The following is a 16,446-nucleotide window of genomic DNA, read 5'->3' on the forward strand; positions in this document are numbered from 1 at the left end:
TTTAGTGGCCGGAGTGAGAGAAGAAGAAAAGGTGTCGTGATCTTCGCAATAAAACATCTTCGATGTGACGTAACAAGTCTTGGCCAATCAGCGTTAAGATCTCTACAGCCTCTTAATTTCCCCTCAAACCTAAAGTTACCGCCGAAACTGGATTATTATTAGTACTTTTACGTGTTTCAGCGCAATCTATGCTCTTGATCAGATCAATGTTGGTCAGTAAAATGAAAAGACCGTAGTTCTAAAAGCGTGTCTCATTAAACGACGTGGAGGTGGCGTGGCGGCCAAACACTAACTATGCACGGTCTCAGCCGTGAATGAATTGTAATCTTAATCTTTACTACATCCATTCTTTTGGCAAATGATAATACCACGTGAATGCCTGCGTATTGTGAAACCGTTTAACTTCCCGGTATGCGTTTACCTTCGGAATAAAGGGAATATATTTGGGTTTTGAAGTTTTAGTATAGGTATTAAACCGTTGCACCTTGGAAATGGATTAGAAATTCCGTGCAACGAATGAATCATTTAAAAATACAAACGTATTTTATGTATATGTATACACTGCACAATGTTTGTTGGAGAATGCGCCAGTATGAGTCATTTTGTACATACAGTAAATCTGATGAATCCCACGGATTAATGTTTGTCGAAATTATGATTTTATTTCGAAGTGGACCGGAAGCGGAACCACGACGAAACACTCTGACCAGGAAACGAAACTTCGAGCCGACGGAAAGAAAAGGGAATAAGTTCAAATCGAGGGCCGGTGATATGATCTCACCGTTTTTAGATCGTTCCATTTATATTCATTATTTGCTGGTAAATGTTTATTTCTAACTTGGTCATTTATTCGTAAACACACCGTGTAATCTCACGTGTATACTACGTTAAATGATAGCATGACAGCATTGGTGGAGATCAACGGCCTTTATTCTACTTCCTTTAATGTCTGTTACGGCAAAAGTTATGGCGATAAGTAGTATGTAACGTTACGTGAATCCGTTCCACAGCTCGTGTGTGTGAGTAAATAGCTGCCAGAGACATGGACCCGAACGCTGAAGTTGAAAGGTGGGTGTTGCTTCATCCCATTTTGCCAGCGGCGGAGAACTTAACTGCCATCTTTAATTGCGTCACCGACACTTGACACGCAAAGTCACCAACTACTAACTTATTGGAACCATTTAAAAAACGTGTCATGACTTAACTTGCATATGAACACGCATTCTTTTCCCCCTTCAGGATTTTTAGGCATGAGAATGGGGAGAATGGGGAGGAGGAGGCGGAGAGGTGGAAGAGGCCTCCCTCCAGTTATGGCTCAATGAAGAGTGACATTGAAGGGATGGAGGAAGGTGGAGATGAAAAGGTGGCCCAGGAGGCCTTTGCCGTGCCGTTACCAGTGGGGCTACCTGGATCGTCTACTCGTGGGGGCACAGGGTACTGTGCATCTTGGTTTCATATTGTATTATTACGTTCTCTATAAATTGTATGTTTTGTATGTAAATGTCACTATGAATAAGTTCCAGATTCACTGTATCATCTACTTTTTTGTGTGTGCAAGGAACAGTGAAATATTAACACCCCACATTATGCCTGAGAATAAACAATGCCACGCGTTTCCCATATGAACTGATCTAGTAGAGCTGTTCAGCTGCTAGAGGTGTGTTTTTGTGCAGATAGTACTGGCCTGCAAATTAAAATGTGAAGCCCGTTCAACATTTCGTCTGCCTTTCAGTGACTTAGGGGGGGGGATGTTGTCCCTACTCTTCTGTCAGGTTGCAGATGAACCGCCCAGCTTCTCCAGAGACCCACTACACTATGACGACGCAGCAGACCAGAGCACCGGGAGCAGTTTTTGACACCAAGTGAACACACACACACACACACACACTAATGCTGATAATCAGTGGAAATGTAGTTTGAGATGAGTCACAATGTGAAAAAGCAACCAGGTCTTCCTTATTTGCAGTGCCTTTTTCTCACAGCTCCTCCTGCTGTCTTGCAGGTCTGCAGATCTGGCGGATTTTCTAGAACACTATGACGATGAGGAGGCGGAGAAGGATGAAGATGATAATCATTATAAGGATTATGAAGATGATGAAGATGATGAAGATGAAATGTTAGAAACCAATTCCCCAGAACCACCAGAGCCTGTTGAACCAGAAGACACAATGCAGGTCGATGAGAACAGCCAGCCAGGTAGACTGCACCCAGAGCAGGACCTGCCTCACATATTCAAGGTCGGTGCATCACAGTTGGTCTGTGAAACTTAGTGTTTTCCTTTCTTAACACAAGTCAAGACAAGTGGAATATTCTTGATTATGGTCCAAAGAGTGACATGTTAACGTGCGTCTCTCTGTCTACAGAGTATCCAGAGTTCTCTGACAGGGTTCAAGGAGGAGGAGCTGTTTACGTTTATGATGGACTTTTGCCAGTGGGAACTAAAGGTAACACGACAGCAGATGATGGAGGGAGACCTTCTTGATTCTGTGGACAAGATGCTGGAGATTCTTGGTAAGTAAAAAAAGTCATAGTATAAACCTGTAAATGGTACAAATGGAGCTCAGAATTTAGAGAAGTACATTTTGACTGATGGGATGGCAGCTGCGAAGTAGCTTTGTGAGCTCGTTAAATTTCTAGCTCGAACAAAACTCTGACATCTGTCACCTCGAGTAAATATTGTTCTATTTAAAGTAAAATGCGTTAACAATACAACCCTATGTTGTAAGAGACTGGTGTGCTGCCACATGTTTTTTATTTTTGAAATTCTGTTCTGCAGGCCAGGATCGTGCTCTTTTGCACACAATAAGAACCCTAGAAAATATCAACAAAAAAGAAGAGGCAGACGAACTGAAGAATACGTGCAGGAGAGGCAAGTAAACTCTGGTTCCATCTCAACACACAGTCCAATGTTAAGAATGCTGTGGCAGCGCTTTTGACATTGCTATTATTTGCTCTCACAAAGTTATTTGTTACACGTGTGTGTGTGTAATGGGTCTTAAGTTACTCAGCAGAGATGAAAAGAGTTAAAATTATTTTCTATCAGGAAAGTTTGAACCACATGACTTGATAGATGCTTCTGGATTTTAGACTCAAAGGAACAAAACAATTTTAACCATTTGCTTATAATAATCAAATATTATTTAGTATTAAAGGTTGATTCACTGTTCCGATTCCTATTTATTATTATTCTCATCACGAGGGAGAAAGGTGAGGTAGTAAGATTGTTCTTCCAGTTTTGTGAAGCTTTTCTCTTTCTTCCCCACCAGCGCTGATCCGTCACCACCTCCAGCAGAATTTGATAGGAAAATACCAAATCATCCGGGAGGGGGTCGTTCGAGCCGGCAGGCAAAATCTTCTAAACAACATCTACGTTGAGCCCCTGATTACTATCTGTGGTCCTGGAGGAGTTGCCCCCTCCCATGAGTTCCTACGCCGCTTTTCGTCACCTCTCCAGGTGCCGAGCGCCGACGCCTCCGTGGGCTTGAACGATCTGTTCCGACTAAGGAAGGATGGCAAGCCGGTGAGGACAGTGGTGACCACTGGGATTCCGGGAACCGGCATGTCCGTCTCTGTGGGGAAGTTCTCCCTGGACTGGGCAGAACGGCTCGCCAATAAGGTGAATCAAGAATATAAAAAAAAAGAAACAAGACTTTTTGCACCATTCTTTTCGGGACTGACACCGTTTTTCCTCTCCCATCTTCTCACAGGATCTGCAGTTTGTCATCAAACTTTCATTCCGAACCTTCAGGCTCCTGCGAAACAATGAGCTTCGTCTTTCCCAGGAGATATCCATCATGGAAGTGATAGAATATTATCATCCCGAGTGCAAAGACATGAAACACCTGGAGGAAGAGGACTGTAAATTTCTCATCATAATGGATTCATTTGATTGTTACCAAGGCTCTCTGGACTGGCAGGTATCTCACCGGCACACATACACCCGAGACGCATTCACCTCTTAACAGTAACATCAATCGACAGTCTGATTTAAAGCTACAACTTAGTGATTCAAATATCCTCATCAATTGCCTATTTTTGAACATTCGCACCGCTCAAGTGATCTATAGCCATGTTTTGCGTGCTGGATATTTGTTCCTAATCTAAAAAAAAAATCATCAAAAAATGGAAAGTGCTCTGAGCTATCGGCGAATCGGTTTTTCTACTAACCCATTGCATTAGCATTTCATTTTATTTTATTTTATTACTTGTGCACTGCTGTCTTGTTGTCTATTGTTACACTGTCTACTGTCAAGCACCAACCACCAAGACAAATTCCTTGTATGTTTGACATATTTTGGCATTAAATGTTTCCTGATTCCTGATCAATACAATTTTCACTCTTAATAGTTTGATCGGTGGTCTTTTTAACGTCTGATCAGCTTCAAAAAAACGTGATGGAAGCATCGTTTTGCAGGAACTGATATATGCCTCTTGTCTTTCTCTACAGAACGCTCCGGTGATAAATGACAACTACACCAAAGCACACCCTGACGTGCTGATTGTAAATATCATCCGAGGGACCGTGCTGCGCGGTGCCCGCGTCTGGATGCTGGGGAGACGAGCTGCTGTCTCACAAATACCGTCTCAATACATAGACGTGGTCACAGAAATACAGGGCTTTAGGTGTGTGTGTGCACATGTTCTTAATTCTTCTTTTTTTTATCTGTGTATTTTATTGCATTTTCTTCTGTTTGAGCCTTGTTTTTAGTCTCTATACCATCCTGTTGTTTGATTATTATTAACACCTGTTTCAGTCCAGTTGTATGTTTCTTTTTGTCCCTCTTTTCACCAGTGATGAGAAGAAAGACAAATTCCTGCAAATGCGCTTTCGCGACGCAGAGCTGTCATCAAAGATCGTGGCACATTACAAGCGCCTACCGCCCCTCATTAGATTAGCTCAGCAGCCCTTCGTCTGCTGGATAGTGGCCACAGTGTTCGAGCGCTGCTACCGTTATCTGAGGTATGGGGAGCACCCCCCCCGGCTGACGCCGTTCTATGTCCACATCACCGTGGTCCAGACCAACCGCAAGCTGCAGTTCTACTATGGAAAGCTGGACAATGAACTGGTACTGTCCGGATTTTGTCATTTTCCTTTTTTTACAAGCAGCTTTGCTAATCTATACGTTTCTATTAGCGTGGACACTGATGCAATCGGATAAAATGATCTGAAGTTTATAGGTTTAAATATTTGTTGTATTATAAATTCTGGGCATCAAAGGGACCCGATGCTACAAAATCCAAAATTAAACTTGAATCAAAAAGACAAACGTTATTTGTCAGGATGCCGAGTAACGCCGTGCTTCTTTTGGCACTCAGAAATGGTCCACGGAGGACAAGAACCTGATCACAGAGATCGGGAAGATGGCTTTTAAGATGCTGGAAAAGAATACCAGCACGTTCTTTGAAGAGGACATGAAGGAGCTGGCAGGGCTGAAGTTAACGGAGGTGACGGTGTTTTCTGGCCTGACCACTGAGCTCGCCCCTGCAGCCCCCGGTGGGAGGAGGACGTTCGGATTCATACACCACAACTTCAAGGTAAAACTCTTTCCGTCTCACAGTAACTACGTCTCAATATTCTACGCTGCTGTACTGTAGCGATAATACACAGAAATCCACTCTCTCTGCAGCTCACATTGCCCAGAGTTTTTAAAGTTAGTCAACAAATGAGCTCATCTTCGCTATACTCAATATGAACATATATTTTCACCTTTTGAGCAAAGAGGGAAAAAAGTTATTTTTAAAATGCTAAGATGATGAACGATGCTGCTGCTGCTGGAGATCCATCCAACAATTCACCCGCGTCTTCTCTCCTCCAGGAGTTCATGGCCGCTCTGTACGTCTTCACAATGTTTTGCACCAAGTCCAAGAACGTTCTGGGCTCCCCGTTGTTGCCCAAGCCCTTCTTATTTGGGGATCAGTGCAAATCAGCGGGGAGCCTGCTCCAGAGCGCGGTGACGCGAACCCTGGCCGCCCCGCCGGGCCACTACGACATGTTCTTGCGCTTCCTGTGCGGCTTGCTTTCTCCGCACTGTCACAATAATCTGCTCTGCGGGAACCTCTACCCCCAAAAGAACCTGAAGGTGGGCGGACTGGATGAGGCGCGGCGGCTGCTTGAACGGACGATAAGGACTGCTGAGGAAAACAATAGAGACCGAGTGGAAAACCTAAAGGAGTGCCTTAGAGAAATGACCCAGGAGGATGAGTGAGGTGGCGTTAGATTGCATCAGGATAATCATTTTATGTCATTTTATGCAGAGGAGGGATAGGAGAGCAGTACCATTACAGCTCCATGGATTTAGAGTCAAGTGTGATGCTTTAAACACTAAACCTGAGTCACTGATATGTTCCGGTGTGTTTTTATTTAAGTGATGACATTAAAAATAATGTGGAAGAGCCCTTGGGGGAGGCTTTATTTCTCCACACTGGCCTGGCAATTGGGAATTGGATGGGCCATTGGATCCCCCATTCAGAGCCGGTAGACGTGGCCTGGGAAGAGGGAAGTCTGCAGTCCCCTGCTTGAACTGGATCCCCCGGATCGATGAGGGAGGGTGTATAGCTGATTTTTAAAAAATATCTTCCAAAGAAACATTTGTAATTGTGTTTTAGAAATAAAGCTGTGCGGTATCCGAAGGGCTACAAGCAATTTATTCAACAAATATCTTTAACAATGTGTTTTGTTAACGTTTCTCAGACCAACATGTATCTGATTTTTTGCACGTGTGCAAAGAATAGTTTCATTTGTAGACAGACACTTTATTCACGTAAAAACTGCTGTTAATGTAAGCGATGAGTTGTACCACAGTGACGGCCCCCCAGACATTCACTGTATTACTGAGCCTTGCACGGTTTGGCCACATGACGCATTCGTAAAATGTCAGGGAAACTTTACTCGACGCGGGTTGGGAAATCATTAGACAAGGCGGCTATTAACATATTTACGAGTAGAATTGAAATGTACAAACAGACGTGCTGCTCAAAAGGTCTGTGTCTCATCCTTATTTTTCATAATATATGAATTATATCTCTCACACCCACACTTGTGGAAGGTCTGCAGCTTAGTCTCTGAAATGCTCACACACACGTTCTGCATCAAGCCGGCTCCGCTGAGGTCACGTTGTTTAAACTACTATGTGTGTGCGTCTATACTGTTCTTGTTTCTGTCATTCTGGCGTCCGAGCGCGATGACCCACGGACTGCTTCAGAGCGTCTGTGCCTGCCTCATGCAGGCGGGGTCAGCGTCATGGCGGCAGCATGAACGGTGAACGCAGCGACGCTGATTTGACGCTTGACTTCGTCCCAGGCCTTCTTCGGATCAGCAGAGTTCTTGATGTCGAACAGTTCATCATTGATTCCAGGGAAAGACTGCCCTACATATTTGTTATGCCTGCTGGGAGCAAAGATCACATGCCTGAAAGAGAACGGGGGGGGGATCTTTTAGGAATGTACTGGAGTTTTTTTAAATTTATAACAAGCTCAAAAGGTTTTAGAAGTAAAGGCATTTTACATGTATTCAGCGTGATGATTCATTTTATTTAACTTTTTTTGACCTGCAAACCGTATCAGTTACGCCAGATGGTTGTTATCTATTCAACTCATTCTCAATTGGACCTTTAAGAGTCTTCTTTGAGGTGTATCTGCAGCCAATGTAATGATTTCAGTCGTAGACTGAGGCAAAAAAGACAAAATATGTATAAATAGGCAGGGTGAGTAATTTAAAGAACAATCTTGCACTACGCGGATTCCTATAATTGGCCCATAATTCACACGTTGGGTCATCTGGCTTTCCGCAGCTCATGCAGTTTTAGAGATAATGCTCTACCCTCTGTGTATTTATCTATCCCCCTTTAATGATTAACACGTCTTTCTCACAGTTGGCTGCAAAAACTGGGTCTGCTGATAAGAAACTGCTCAACTATGCATAAATTGTGTGTGAGAGAGAGAGAATGGGCACAAGAGAACGTTAGTAGTAGATATAGTAGACGTGGGATGTTAATACTTATATTGCCTGGACAAAACTAAACTGTCTGTGGGGCTTAAACTTAATATTTGGTTGCCATTTTAAATTACATTTACATTTAACATTAAGACGCTACAGTATATGCAACGATGCATAGACTTGTTATTGGCTTTGTCAATAACAAGCTCTGGCAAGGTCAGTTTAATCAAAATGTATATTAATGCATTTATTCATTGTCACCATTAGAGAGGCCCTTGCACTCCTGAGTGAACATTCTGTTTCGGACTATTTAAATACCATAATACAAGAAATATTTAAAGATATGATTGATTTTGAGGTGTAACTGGCCAAGACAAGTAAGGGAAAACTGCCATGCAGAGCACATTGCCGTTTCGTGTGTGTGTGTGTGTGTGTGTGAGAGAGGGAGACTAACCTGTAGAAGGGTCTCCCAGGTAAACCCAGCGGGTCAATGAAGGCTCTCTCCAGATACATCAGCTGATCGTTCACGGCGCGCACCTGCAGAGGACTGAGGCGCACGTAACCCGTCAAATGCCGGTACCATGTGGTCTCCAGGTGTGATTCTAATGTTCCGCTCCCCTTGTGTTTTTAATACCACTCAATATAACGTGACTCAGTACAACACCCCCCTGGACCAATGTCCTGTGTAAGCCGCATAGTGAAAAGCACAGTCAGTCTCCGGCTAAAAGCGTGGATAACACACCCCGACGTGTTTGCACCTGCACGTATAGAAAAGTTAAACGTGACCGTACTCCGCTCTGTTGAGACTCTGCAGGCGCTCGTGAAAGTCCCCGGCTGCAACGCTGAAGTTCCTCACAGCAGAAAACAAGGAATCTGAAAATATATACGGAAAAAATGTGTCAGGAAAAGCCATCAAGGGGTTGGCTCTGTCATTCAAACCGTTTAAATATCAATTCAACTTAATATTTAATTACCATAGTCAATGACCACTATGGACCTACCAAACGACACCCCGTACATCTCCATCTCCTCCGGGTGCTTCTGGGCCTCGCGCGCGATGCTCTGCGCGTACTTCCCCAGCGAGTCTGCGTACTGGTTGACGTCAAGAGGCAGCAGCTGGGAATCGGCCAATTGAAAGACAAGCCCGCCTCTCACCTGGGCCACCGCCCGGAGCCTCTTGAAGGTGGGGTCGTAAAACCTGTCCACCACCTCGAAGGTTTCGTACACGCTGTGATAGACCGGATAACTGCTGTACCACTCGGTTTTCTGGAAGCACGGGAGACATTTCAAATCCAAAAAGACAGATAGATCACAATATTAATGAAAACAAACAGAGTAATAAGGTCACACAGACAAAGTTAAATAGGTAGCACTCTGAAGCGTATAACACAAAGAGTACCAGTAACTAACAAATATATTCTCATACACAGGCTCACATGCAAACCTGTTCACTGCTATAATTAAAAGTATGTTAAGATCGACAGGTGTCACATACATGTAAACGGATGACATGGTAATTCACTGCAGTGTCTGCTCACAATAGGAACAGAAACATTAATATATATTTAGCACACACAGCAACATAAAATAAGAATGATCCCTCTGTGAGTGCAGCGCGTGTTACCCTGTCCTTGGTGTATCTGGCTCTGGCTGCAGCGATTCCCAGACGGATGAAATAGGCCTCGAAATCACTGCCCGACCCAAGTTTACTGATCCTGCAGCCACAGAAGAGGACAGACTGTGGATCACTTGTCCAATTGGCTGGTAAATGTTACATTCAAAATGAGTTTGAATCACCACACAGAGACGGGGAATTAAGGCTTTCTTCATTGCATGAAGTGTGAAGACTGTAACATCTCTGCAAAAGCCGCATTGACAAAATGAATAACCGTTATTCCACTTCTTTTATTTCGGGTTCGGTGGTTAGTTACCACTTTGTACCTGGGTGCATCGCGGTCAGCTGTCCAGTTGTCCCTCTTATGCCAACTGTCGTACAAAGAAATTCCCTCCTCTCCTTCTTCTGGACTCGCTATCTACATGCAAGGAGAGAAAGAGGCCGAGCCAGTGGGAAACATAGAGATGCATAGAGATGAAAAGACAGGAATACAACTTCAAGATTGAGCATGAAGGAATAAATAAAACATTTTGGGGTGTATTTCTGCTCACCTGCTTAGTGAGATTGTACACCAAAGTGTGTAGAGATGGAGTGCAGTCAACCCTCAGCGTGTACATGCCTGGAATTCAAATAGAAACATCCTCACAGTTACATCAGAAACTAAACGATTTCATTGAGAATATTGAGGCGTGCACTCAAACACACTCACCCTCGATGGCAGAGTCGGCATTGACGTAGGCCACAGCTCTCTCCTGTAACACCTTGGCGTTATCCTGGAGAGAAGGGTCAAGTGTGTTCAGTGTGTGTGTGTGTGTGCATGTGCTGTGAAGGGGCATGGGTCGGTGAATGTGTACCTCTGCCCATTCTGTAGATCCCTGCAGTCCAAACTCTTCTGCATCCCAGCTGGCAAATATTAAAGTCCTCCGAGGCCTCCAGCCTGCATGAATGCACACACGCACACTGCACCTTCGTATTCTGGTGCCCGAGCGTCTTCTGACGCCGTTGTTGACAAATGACAGCGATAGAGACGCACCTTTGCTCCGCAGCAGACCAAAGCCCCTGACTGTCTCGTGGACCACAGCAGCACCAGACATGGGATCGATCCCCCCAAACACCCAGGCGTCCCGGTGCCCTCCGAGAATCACGTACCGGTCTACACACACACACAAACATAGAGACCTCAGCTCACATTGATGGCGACACTAACAATTTTAAGTAGCTCATCTAGCTATTCCGACCCGCTTTCTCATGCTTGTCTCAGTGTGAGTTGTGTGTTTTTAAAGATTAGAGCCGGATGGATGGCGGTACTCTACCTGGCTCCACAGCCCCTCTTATCCTGCCAATGACGTTGTAGATGCGAGTGACCTGGCTGTTGGTGTGGATGTTCATACGCACCTTCCTGAGACCCACATGTTAAGGAAGAGGTGAGTCACACAGGGGATGGGGGGGGGGGAATACAGCGACATGACGGAGGAAACGGATCAATAGTTCCTTTTGACAGCAAATGACTAAACGTTAAATGAATTTGTTCACAAAGGAATGGTGCTTTTCTATGTGACATATGCCTGTTCATTACGTCTATCTCAAGCGATGACACAGACGAACAAAGATGGAGAAGACAAAGGAAGATGGGGGAATAGTTCTTTTGCTTCAGAAACCCCCAAAATGTACAACAAGACCGGGGGGGACTGTTCTACTTGCTTAATTTGTGCAGGTTGCTTATGTGTAGATGTGCTTAGTATGTCACTCGCACACAGGACATACAAGGGCCCCCATTGTACGCCCGTTGGCTACTTGCCACTGGGTCATTGAAGTGGAGCAGGAGAACAGGAACAACAAGAGTGGAGAGAAAATTGAAACAGACAGCTGTGAAGCAGGAGAGCAAAGAGCTTCCACTGCTGGGGGAGAGATACAGCAGTTTGAAGGGAGAACCAAGTTAAAACAAGGGGAAGAGGACACTGGTAATGCTGGTTTAACTGGACATAAACGCTCAATGTAGGAACTCACTGGCTCTTGAAGTCATCCTTAAAGCCTGGACCAATCCTATAGGAGACATCCAGAGTTCCTTTCCAGTTGTTGGGCGGAATCTGTCCTCCCATGTTCCTGTTGAATTGCAAAATAATCACATGACAAGCACAACAATTTGTCGTTGTCATGTGTGTGCTCGTTAGCATGGAGGCGTCAGCTTCACAGGACCGTTAGCGTAGCTGTGGATTTTGTCCAAGTAGCGATGCTCTGAATAATCGAATGATTGTGTTTTTAAAGTGTAGTGTCGGGAGGAAAAGAGCGGTATCGTTACTTCAGCAGGTGAATGGCATCGTGGTAGCCGATTGGATGTACAGGAATGTTGGGGAGGCCCACTGCGTTCTCCAGGCTCAATCTGTAGGTATATTCTGCGAGAGAGCAAGCAGTAGATAAACGTTAGATAACATGGCGCACGCGCAAACTCACACACAGGCTCACGTGTACGAGCACACGGAGATACACACCCTTGGCGGGGTACCCGGGTGTGAGCGGGTCTCCCGCTCCATCCAGCCTGAGAACGTTCCCCCTCTGAGCTCCTCCGCCGGGTAGGTTCCAGCCGTCAGGGTACGGCTTCACACACATGCACATGTGATTAAAAAGCTTCGTTCCCATGGAATCTAATTACTGTTTCCAATCGTGATCTAGTTCGTAAATGTCGTTGCAAGCTGCAACAACCAATCAGGTGTTGTTTTTTCCCCCTTTGAGTCTTTTTCTAAATGTGGCCCTGGAGACCTGAGGCACGAACTACCATGCAGGTGGCGTGGATGGAATTTGTCACCATGATAACCATGCAAATTGCATTCACAAAGCTTTAAAGACAAGTGAAGTTGATATCAATGTGGAGGCCATGGTTGAAGATGGGTGTAGTCCGAGGATGCTGGAATTAGTAAGTACTGTGATGCATTATACTCTACCTGGACTCCAGCAGCACTGTAATCTGCTGGGTCTGAGAACATGATGATCCCCTTTGCTCCTGCTGACATGGCGTTTTTCACCTGGTGGAGCAGCAGAAAGAAGTCATTTTAATGGCTCACAAAATGTAAATGATTGGTGCCCTTTTTCTACTGCGTGGATCACAAAACAGCAGTGATGGGTTTGACGTTGACCAATTGCTTGAAATATTTCAGAAGACACTGATGTAGTCCTTTTGGTTGCAATATGTTTCCTGTAGAGCGAGGACTTCTCTTACCTTATTGCCTCTAAATATTTGTCCATATCTGACAATGACAATCCTGCCAGTAACAGTGATGTTCATCTCCTCTAACTGGAAAAAGTCTTCTGTTCGACCATAGTTCACATAAACCAAATCCCCCTGGAGAGAGAGAGAGAGAGAGAGAGAGAGAGAGAGAGAGAGAGAGAGGTCTCTTAGGTTATCAGACAGGCGAGGATGGGTAATGTTTAAATCCTTGTTAACTGCACTTTTACTACCACTAGTGTTAAAACATCCCTCTCAGTATGAGATGTGGTTTGTGTGTGTGTGTGTGTGTGTGTGTACCTCAGGTTGTCCTTTTGCAGAGAAGGCACTGTATGGAGGTACAATGTCAGCAACATCTTCATAACCTTCTGGGACTGGCTCTGCTAAGGATGTGTTGAAAACCTGTGAAAGAAAGACGACATGGCCCTTTATTCTCTTTATCAAATGCTTTGCAATTTGTAACGTATTTATTATCAATCTTTGGAAATCAGGCAGAGGTATTTTAGATTTGCACGGCAGTTTAAAGTAGAGGCATCTTCCATCTTGTCAAATGAAAGCTTGATTTTGCAAGGATGTAGGATTGACCAATGGTGTTTTTATTTAGATAATCATCAGTAAATGTAATGACTAAGTGGCTAAAGGCAAATAACGGAGTAGTCTGGTAAGAAAATAACATAACTTTAGTTAAAATCAGGAAACCACTGATACCATATAACGTCATAGCTGTGTACCCGGGTCTGTCTTCTCTTGTTTGCCTCTGTGCCGTATCATTATCTACACTCATACGACGCACGGAGGAGAAGTTTATCTCGCCGCAAGACTGTAACAGGACCTTGGACTTGGATGAGCTGTAATGTGGTGGTGTCTAGAGGTGAAGCAGCCTGCGGCAGCGTGACCGTGTGTTTCTCATGTGTGATCTCCACCTGCACGACTGAGAAGTAGTCCGAGGGTTTGGACAGACAGGCGTTGTTGTTCATGTGCGTGCGTGTGTGTGTGTGTGTGTGTGTGTGTGTGTGGCCAAAATCACAATTCCTTTGAACTTGTTATCAGCAGGGGGGTGGGAATCAAACGAGATGGTATCACAATATGTCTGTCAATCATTAGACTGGAGCCTGCATTTCAGTTAGTTTGGAAACTCAAGGCATACAGATGTACCTCAATGCCAAAGCGATCCACTATGGAGATGTAATTGGGCTGCGATTTGTTGGGGTAGGACAACAGCACGTCATAGGGCACCATCTCCACCGCGTCCAGTCCAAACTCCAGCCACTCTTTCCTGATCTGCTCTGCATATCTCAGATTTTGCTCCGTGCCAGCCAGGTGGGGGAGACGTGTGAATTTCCTGCGGAGGCGATTTAAACCGTCAATCACGTGGCCGGCGGTCGCTTACATAACAAACAATGTTGTGTGTGGAATGGCTGGAAAAAGGAGAGCTTCCACTTATCAACGCTTTATTTTTCACAGTGAAGTGCCAAATTATTTTAATCCAGGAAAGCCCAGAGTTCAATTTGTGATTTGACTGCGTTTTCTTTTGTTTTTTGTAAGCTGGGCCCTTTCCCCCAATTACATTACACTACATTACATGTCATTTAGCTGACGCTTTCATCCAAAGCGACTTACGATTGCATTTCTTTTAACGAAAAAACATCTACAATGTGTGCAAGTGAAAAGTTTGGCCTGTTGGTTGTTGTCACATGACACATATGTAAACGCATCCCCCCGGGGCTGAGTGTCTGTGTTTACCGAAGGTGTTGTCTGATCTGGTCCGGCTGCATTCCCTCCAGAAAATCCTTCAGATATTTGCTGGAAGGACTTTCGTTTGCAGCCTTTGGATGTGTGGGCTTCGCAAACCAGCCTGCAAACAAACACACACAGACCGTTAAACAACAGGTTGTCTCAACAGAGTGACTTAACGATTTGAGAAAAAGAGGAGTGGGAGAAGAGGGGAAGGGGGGGTGTGGGGGGCACGGAATATCTAAGCGTCACTCGGCACTTTGCATTGTGTGCACAAATATACTTCAAATGGAGTTGTGGTCACAGACAGCGTGTGTTGGCGTGCAGTGAGCGTGCAGGCGTGAAATGTGTCAGAGTCGTGACAAACTAAGAACAGGCACACAACAACACGCCTTCAAGATTCTACTAAAACAGCAGCAAGTCGGTTCGATAGTTGATAATGATCACTATAGACAGCAACAGTTATGTTTTCATTGTCGACCAACTCACGCAGCACGATATATATCACCTGCAGATAATTACATGAGTGTCCAGTGTACGTTTGTGTTGTGTTATCATGTCTTACCTAAGGTGAAGCCCAGCAACAACAAAGCTGTCACAATCACAATCCACCTGATCCACCAAATGAACCTGGACTCCTTCCTCATTGCAAAGCAGTACGTCCCAGAGGCTCCCGCGCACCGACAGGACCGACTCCACAGAGACGCAGATAGAGAGTAATTTGTTTAGGTGGTGCACAGCGGAGGCAGGGGACAGGCAGGGAGGGAGACGGGGGGAGGGATCGAAGAAGGTTTGGCAAAGACAGAGGCGGTGAGGGACAGGGGCACACAAAGAGGAATAACATGTAACGGACTGAGATGGAGCAACATTTAAATCACAACTTCTAGTGTTGTGAGCCTTTTCACATTCACATTGCAATTAGTTGAACAATTTGTGGATCATATGGGAAAAACGGGAAATGTTAGCACATTAACACAAGCTTTTATTCATAAACAAAGGTAACACATTAGAATCATCGCATATCCGTTATTGCCAATTCCTGCCAGGAGAGGAGATGCCTCATGGCTAGATACAAGAAAGACACACGTGAACTCTTTGGACGCACTAAATTATGAAATCCTAAAAAGTTCAGTCAAAACGTAGAACATCCACCTCCTGAGGAGTGGAAATGGACTCACGTCGAAGCAGTGACGTACGCAACTGTAGATAATCAGACATATTTTCCCACACGACAAACGGGCCGTGGTTGTGCTCGACCCTGCCGGTCCTGTGAACAGCTGTGCGGGGTGGAGGGAGGCCCTCTAATGTGGTGGGCTGGAGCGTGAAGCCGGGTGGAGGCTCTCTGCACTCAGGAATGTGGGGACGGCGCAGAGCACAGCTCTCCCGCGTCCTCAACACGCCGCGTATCTGCTCAGAGGAAACCTGAGGCCTCCAGCTCGTACGGGGAGTTGGGTTTTCATTTTATTGGAAATGTGTTGATTGAGCATCTAAATTCTCCTACAAGCAATGCTGTTTATTTATATTCACCCGATGGAATGAGCACGGTGGTGTTGTCGTACCAGCTGTGTGATTGAAAGTGTACAGTACGTATTTTGACAATAGAGAGTATGACGGCCTCTACTGTTTGATTTAGTCAGCATTTCTTTTAGGCAGGTGGAGTACTCGATAACTATATGAGAAATCAATTCAGGCAATTTGTTTGGCAATAAAAAGAATAATACAATGTATAAAGATATTTTAGCATCCTTTCCAATTAATGTTTTCATGTCTCAGATAAATGTTTTATGAAAAGATCTTACTTTTTTCAAGTTTACAAAAAGTATGATATGTACTTTTACTCTTTGACTATATATTCGGGAAGATGGTTTGTCTTCTGGGGTTTGAACACAGATACTCCTCCAGTTACTTCATAAAAAAATAAACAAAGCACAGCACAAATAT

The 16,446-nt window shown here is 44.7% G+C and overlaps 2 protein-coding genes across 4 annotated transcripts; one reads left to right on the forward strand and one right to left on the reverse strand.

Moving 5' to 3' along the window:
• Positions 1-518: 518 nt before the first annotated feature.
• Positions 519-6,630, forward strand: nlrc3l (NLR family, CARD domain containing 3-like). 2 transcript variants are annotated; one of them, XM_040189808.2, is made up of 13 exons: positions 519-819; positions 1,011-1,068; positions 1,240-1,434; positions 1,773-1,862; positions 2,003-2,237; positions 2,364-2,511; positions 2,777-2,869; positions 3,267-3,616; positions 3,708-3,917; positions 4,448-4,623; positions 4,793-5,066; positions 5,317-5,535; positions 5,817-6,630. In XM_040189808.2, exons 2-13 carry the CDS (start codon positions 1,043-1,045, stop codon positions 6,204-6,206), a joined length of 2,406 nt encoding a protein of 801 aa, XP_040045742.2. In that variant the 5' UTR covers positions 519-819; positions 1,011-1,042; the 3' UTR covers positions 6,207-6,630. The 2 variants fall into 2 exon arrangements, with proteins under 2 accessions (XP_040045742.2, XP_040045750.2); XM_040189816.2 differs by having other exon boundaries at positions 678-1,068.
• naalad2 (N-acetylated alpha-linked acidic dipeptidase 2) lies at positions 6,625-15,812 on the reverse strand. 2 transcript variants are annotated; one of them, XM_078098436.1, is made up of 21 exons: positions 15,684-15,812; positions 15,071-15,198; positions 14,515-14,626; positions 13,927-14,113; positions 13,072-13,173; positions 12,766-12,888; positions 12,491-12,571; positions 12,041-12,146; positions 11,851-11,944; positions 11,559-11,654; positions 10,865-10,950; positions 10,585-10,704; positions 10,406-10,488; positions 10,261-10,324; positions 10,103-10,170; positions 9,878-9,969; positions 9,561-9,651; positions 8,938-9,202; positions 8,728-8,809; positions 8,391-8,483; positions 6,625-7,408 (listed from the first exon to the last, which is right to left on the reverse strand). In XM_078098436.1, the coding sequence occupies exons 2-21, from the start codon at positions 15,150-15,152 to the stop codon at positions 7,219-7,221; spliced, it is 2,217 nt and encodes a 738-aa protein (XP_077954562.1). In that variant the 5' UTR covers positions 15,153-15,198; positions 15,684-15,812; the 3' UTR covers positions 6,625-7,218. The 2 variants fall into 2 exon arrangements, with proteins under 2 accessions (XP_077954562.1, XP_040045763.1); XM_040189829.2 differs by lacking the exon at positions 15,684-15,812 and having other exon boundaries at positions 15,071-15,239.
• Between the last annotated feature and the right edge of the window lie 634 nt (positions 15,813-16,446).

This window comes from Gasterosteus aculeatus, chromosome 1 (genome assembly GCF_964276395.1).
Source record: "Gasterosteus aculeatus chromosome 1, fGasAcu3.hap1.1, whole genome shotgun sequence".
NCBI lineage: Eukaryota > Metazoa > Chordata > Actinopteri > Perciformes > Gasterosteidae > Gasterosteus > Gasterosteus aculeatus.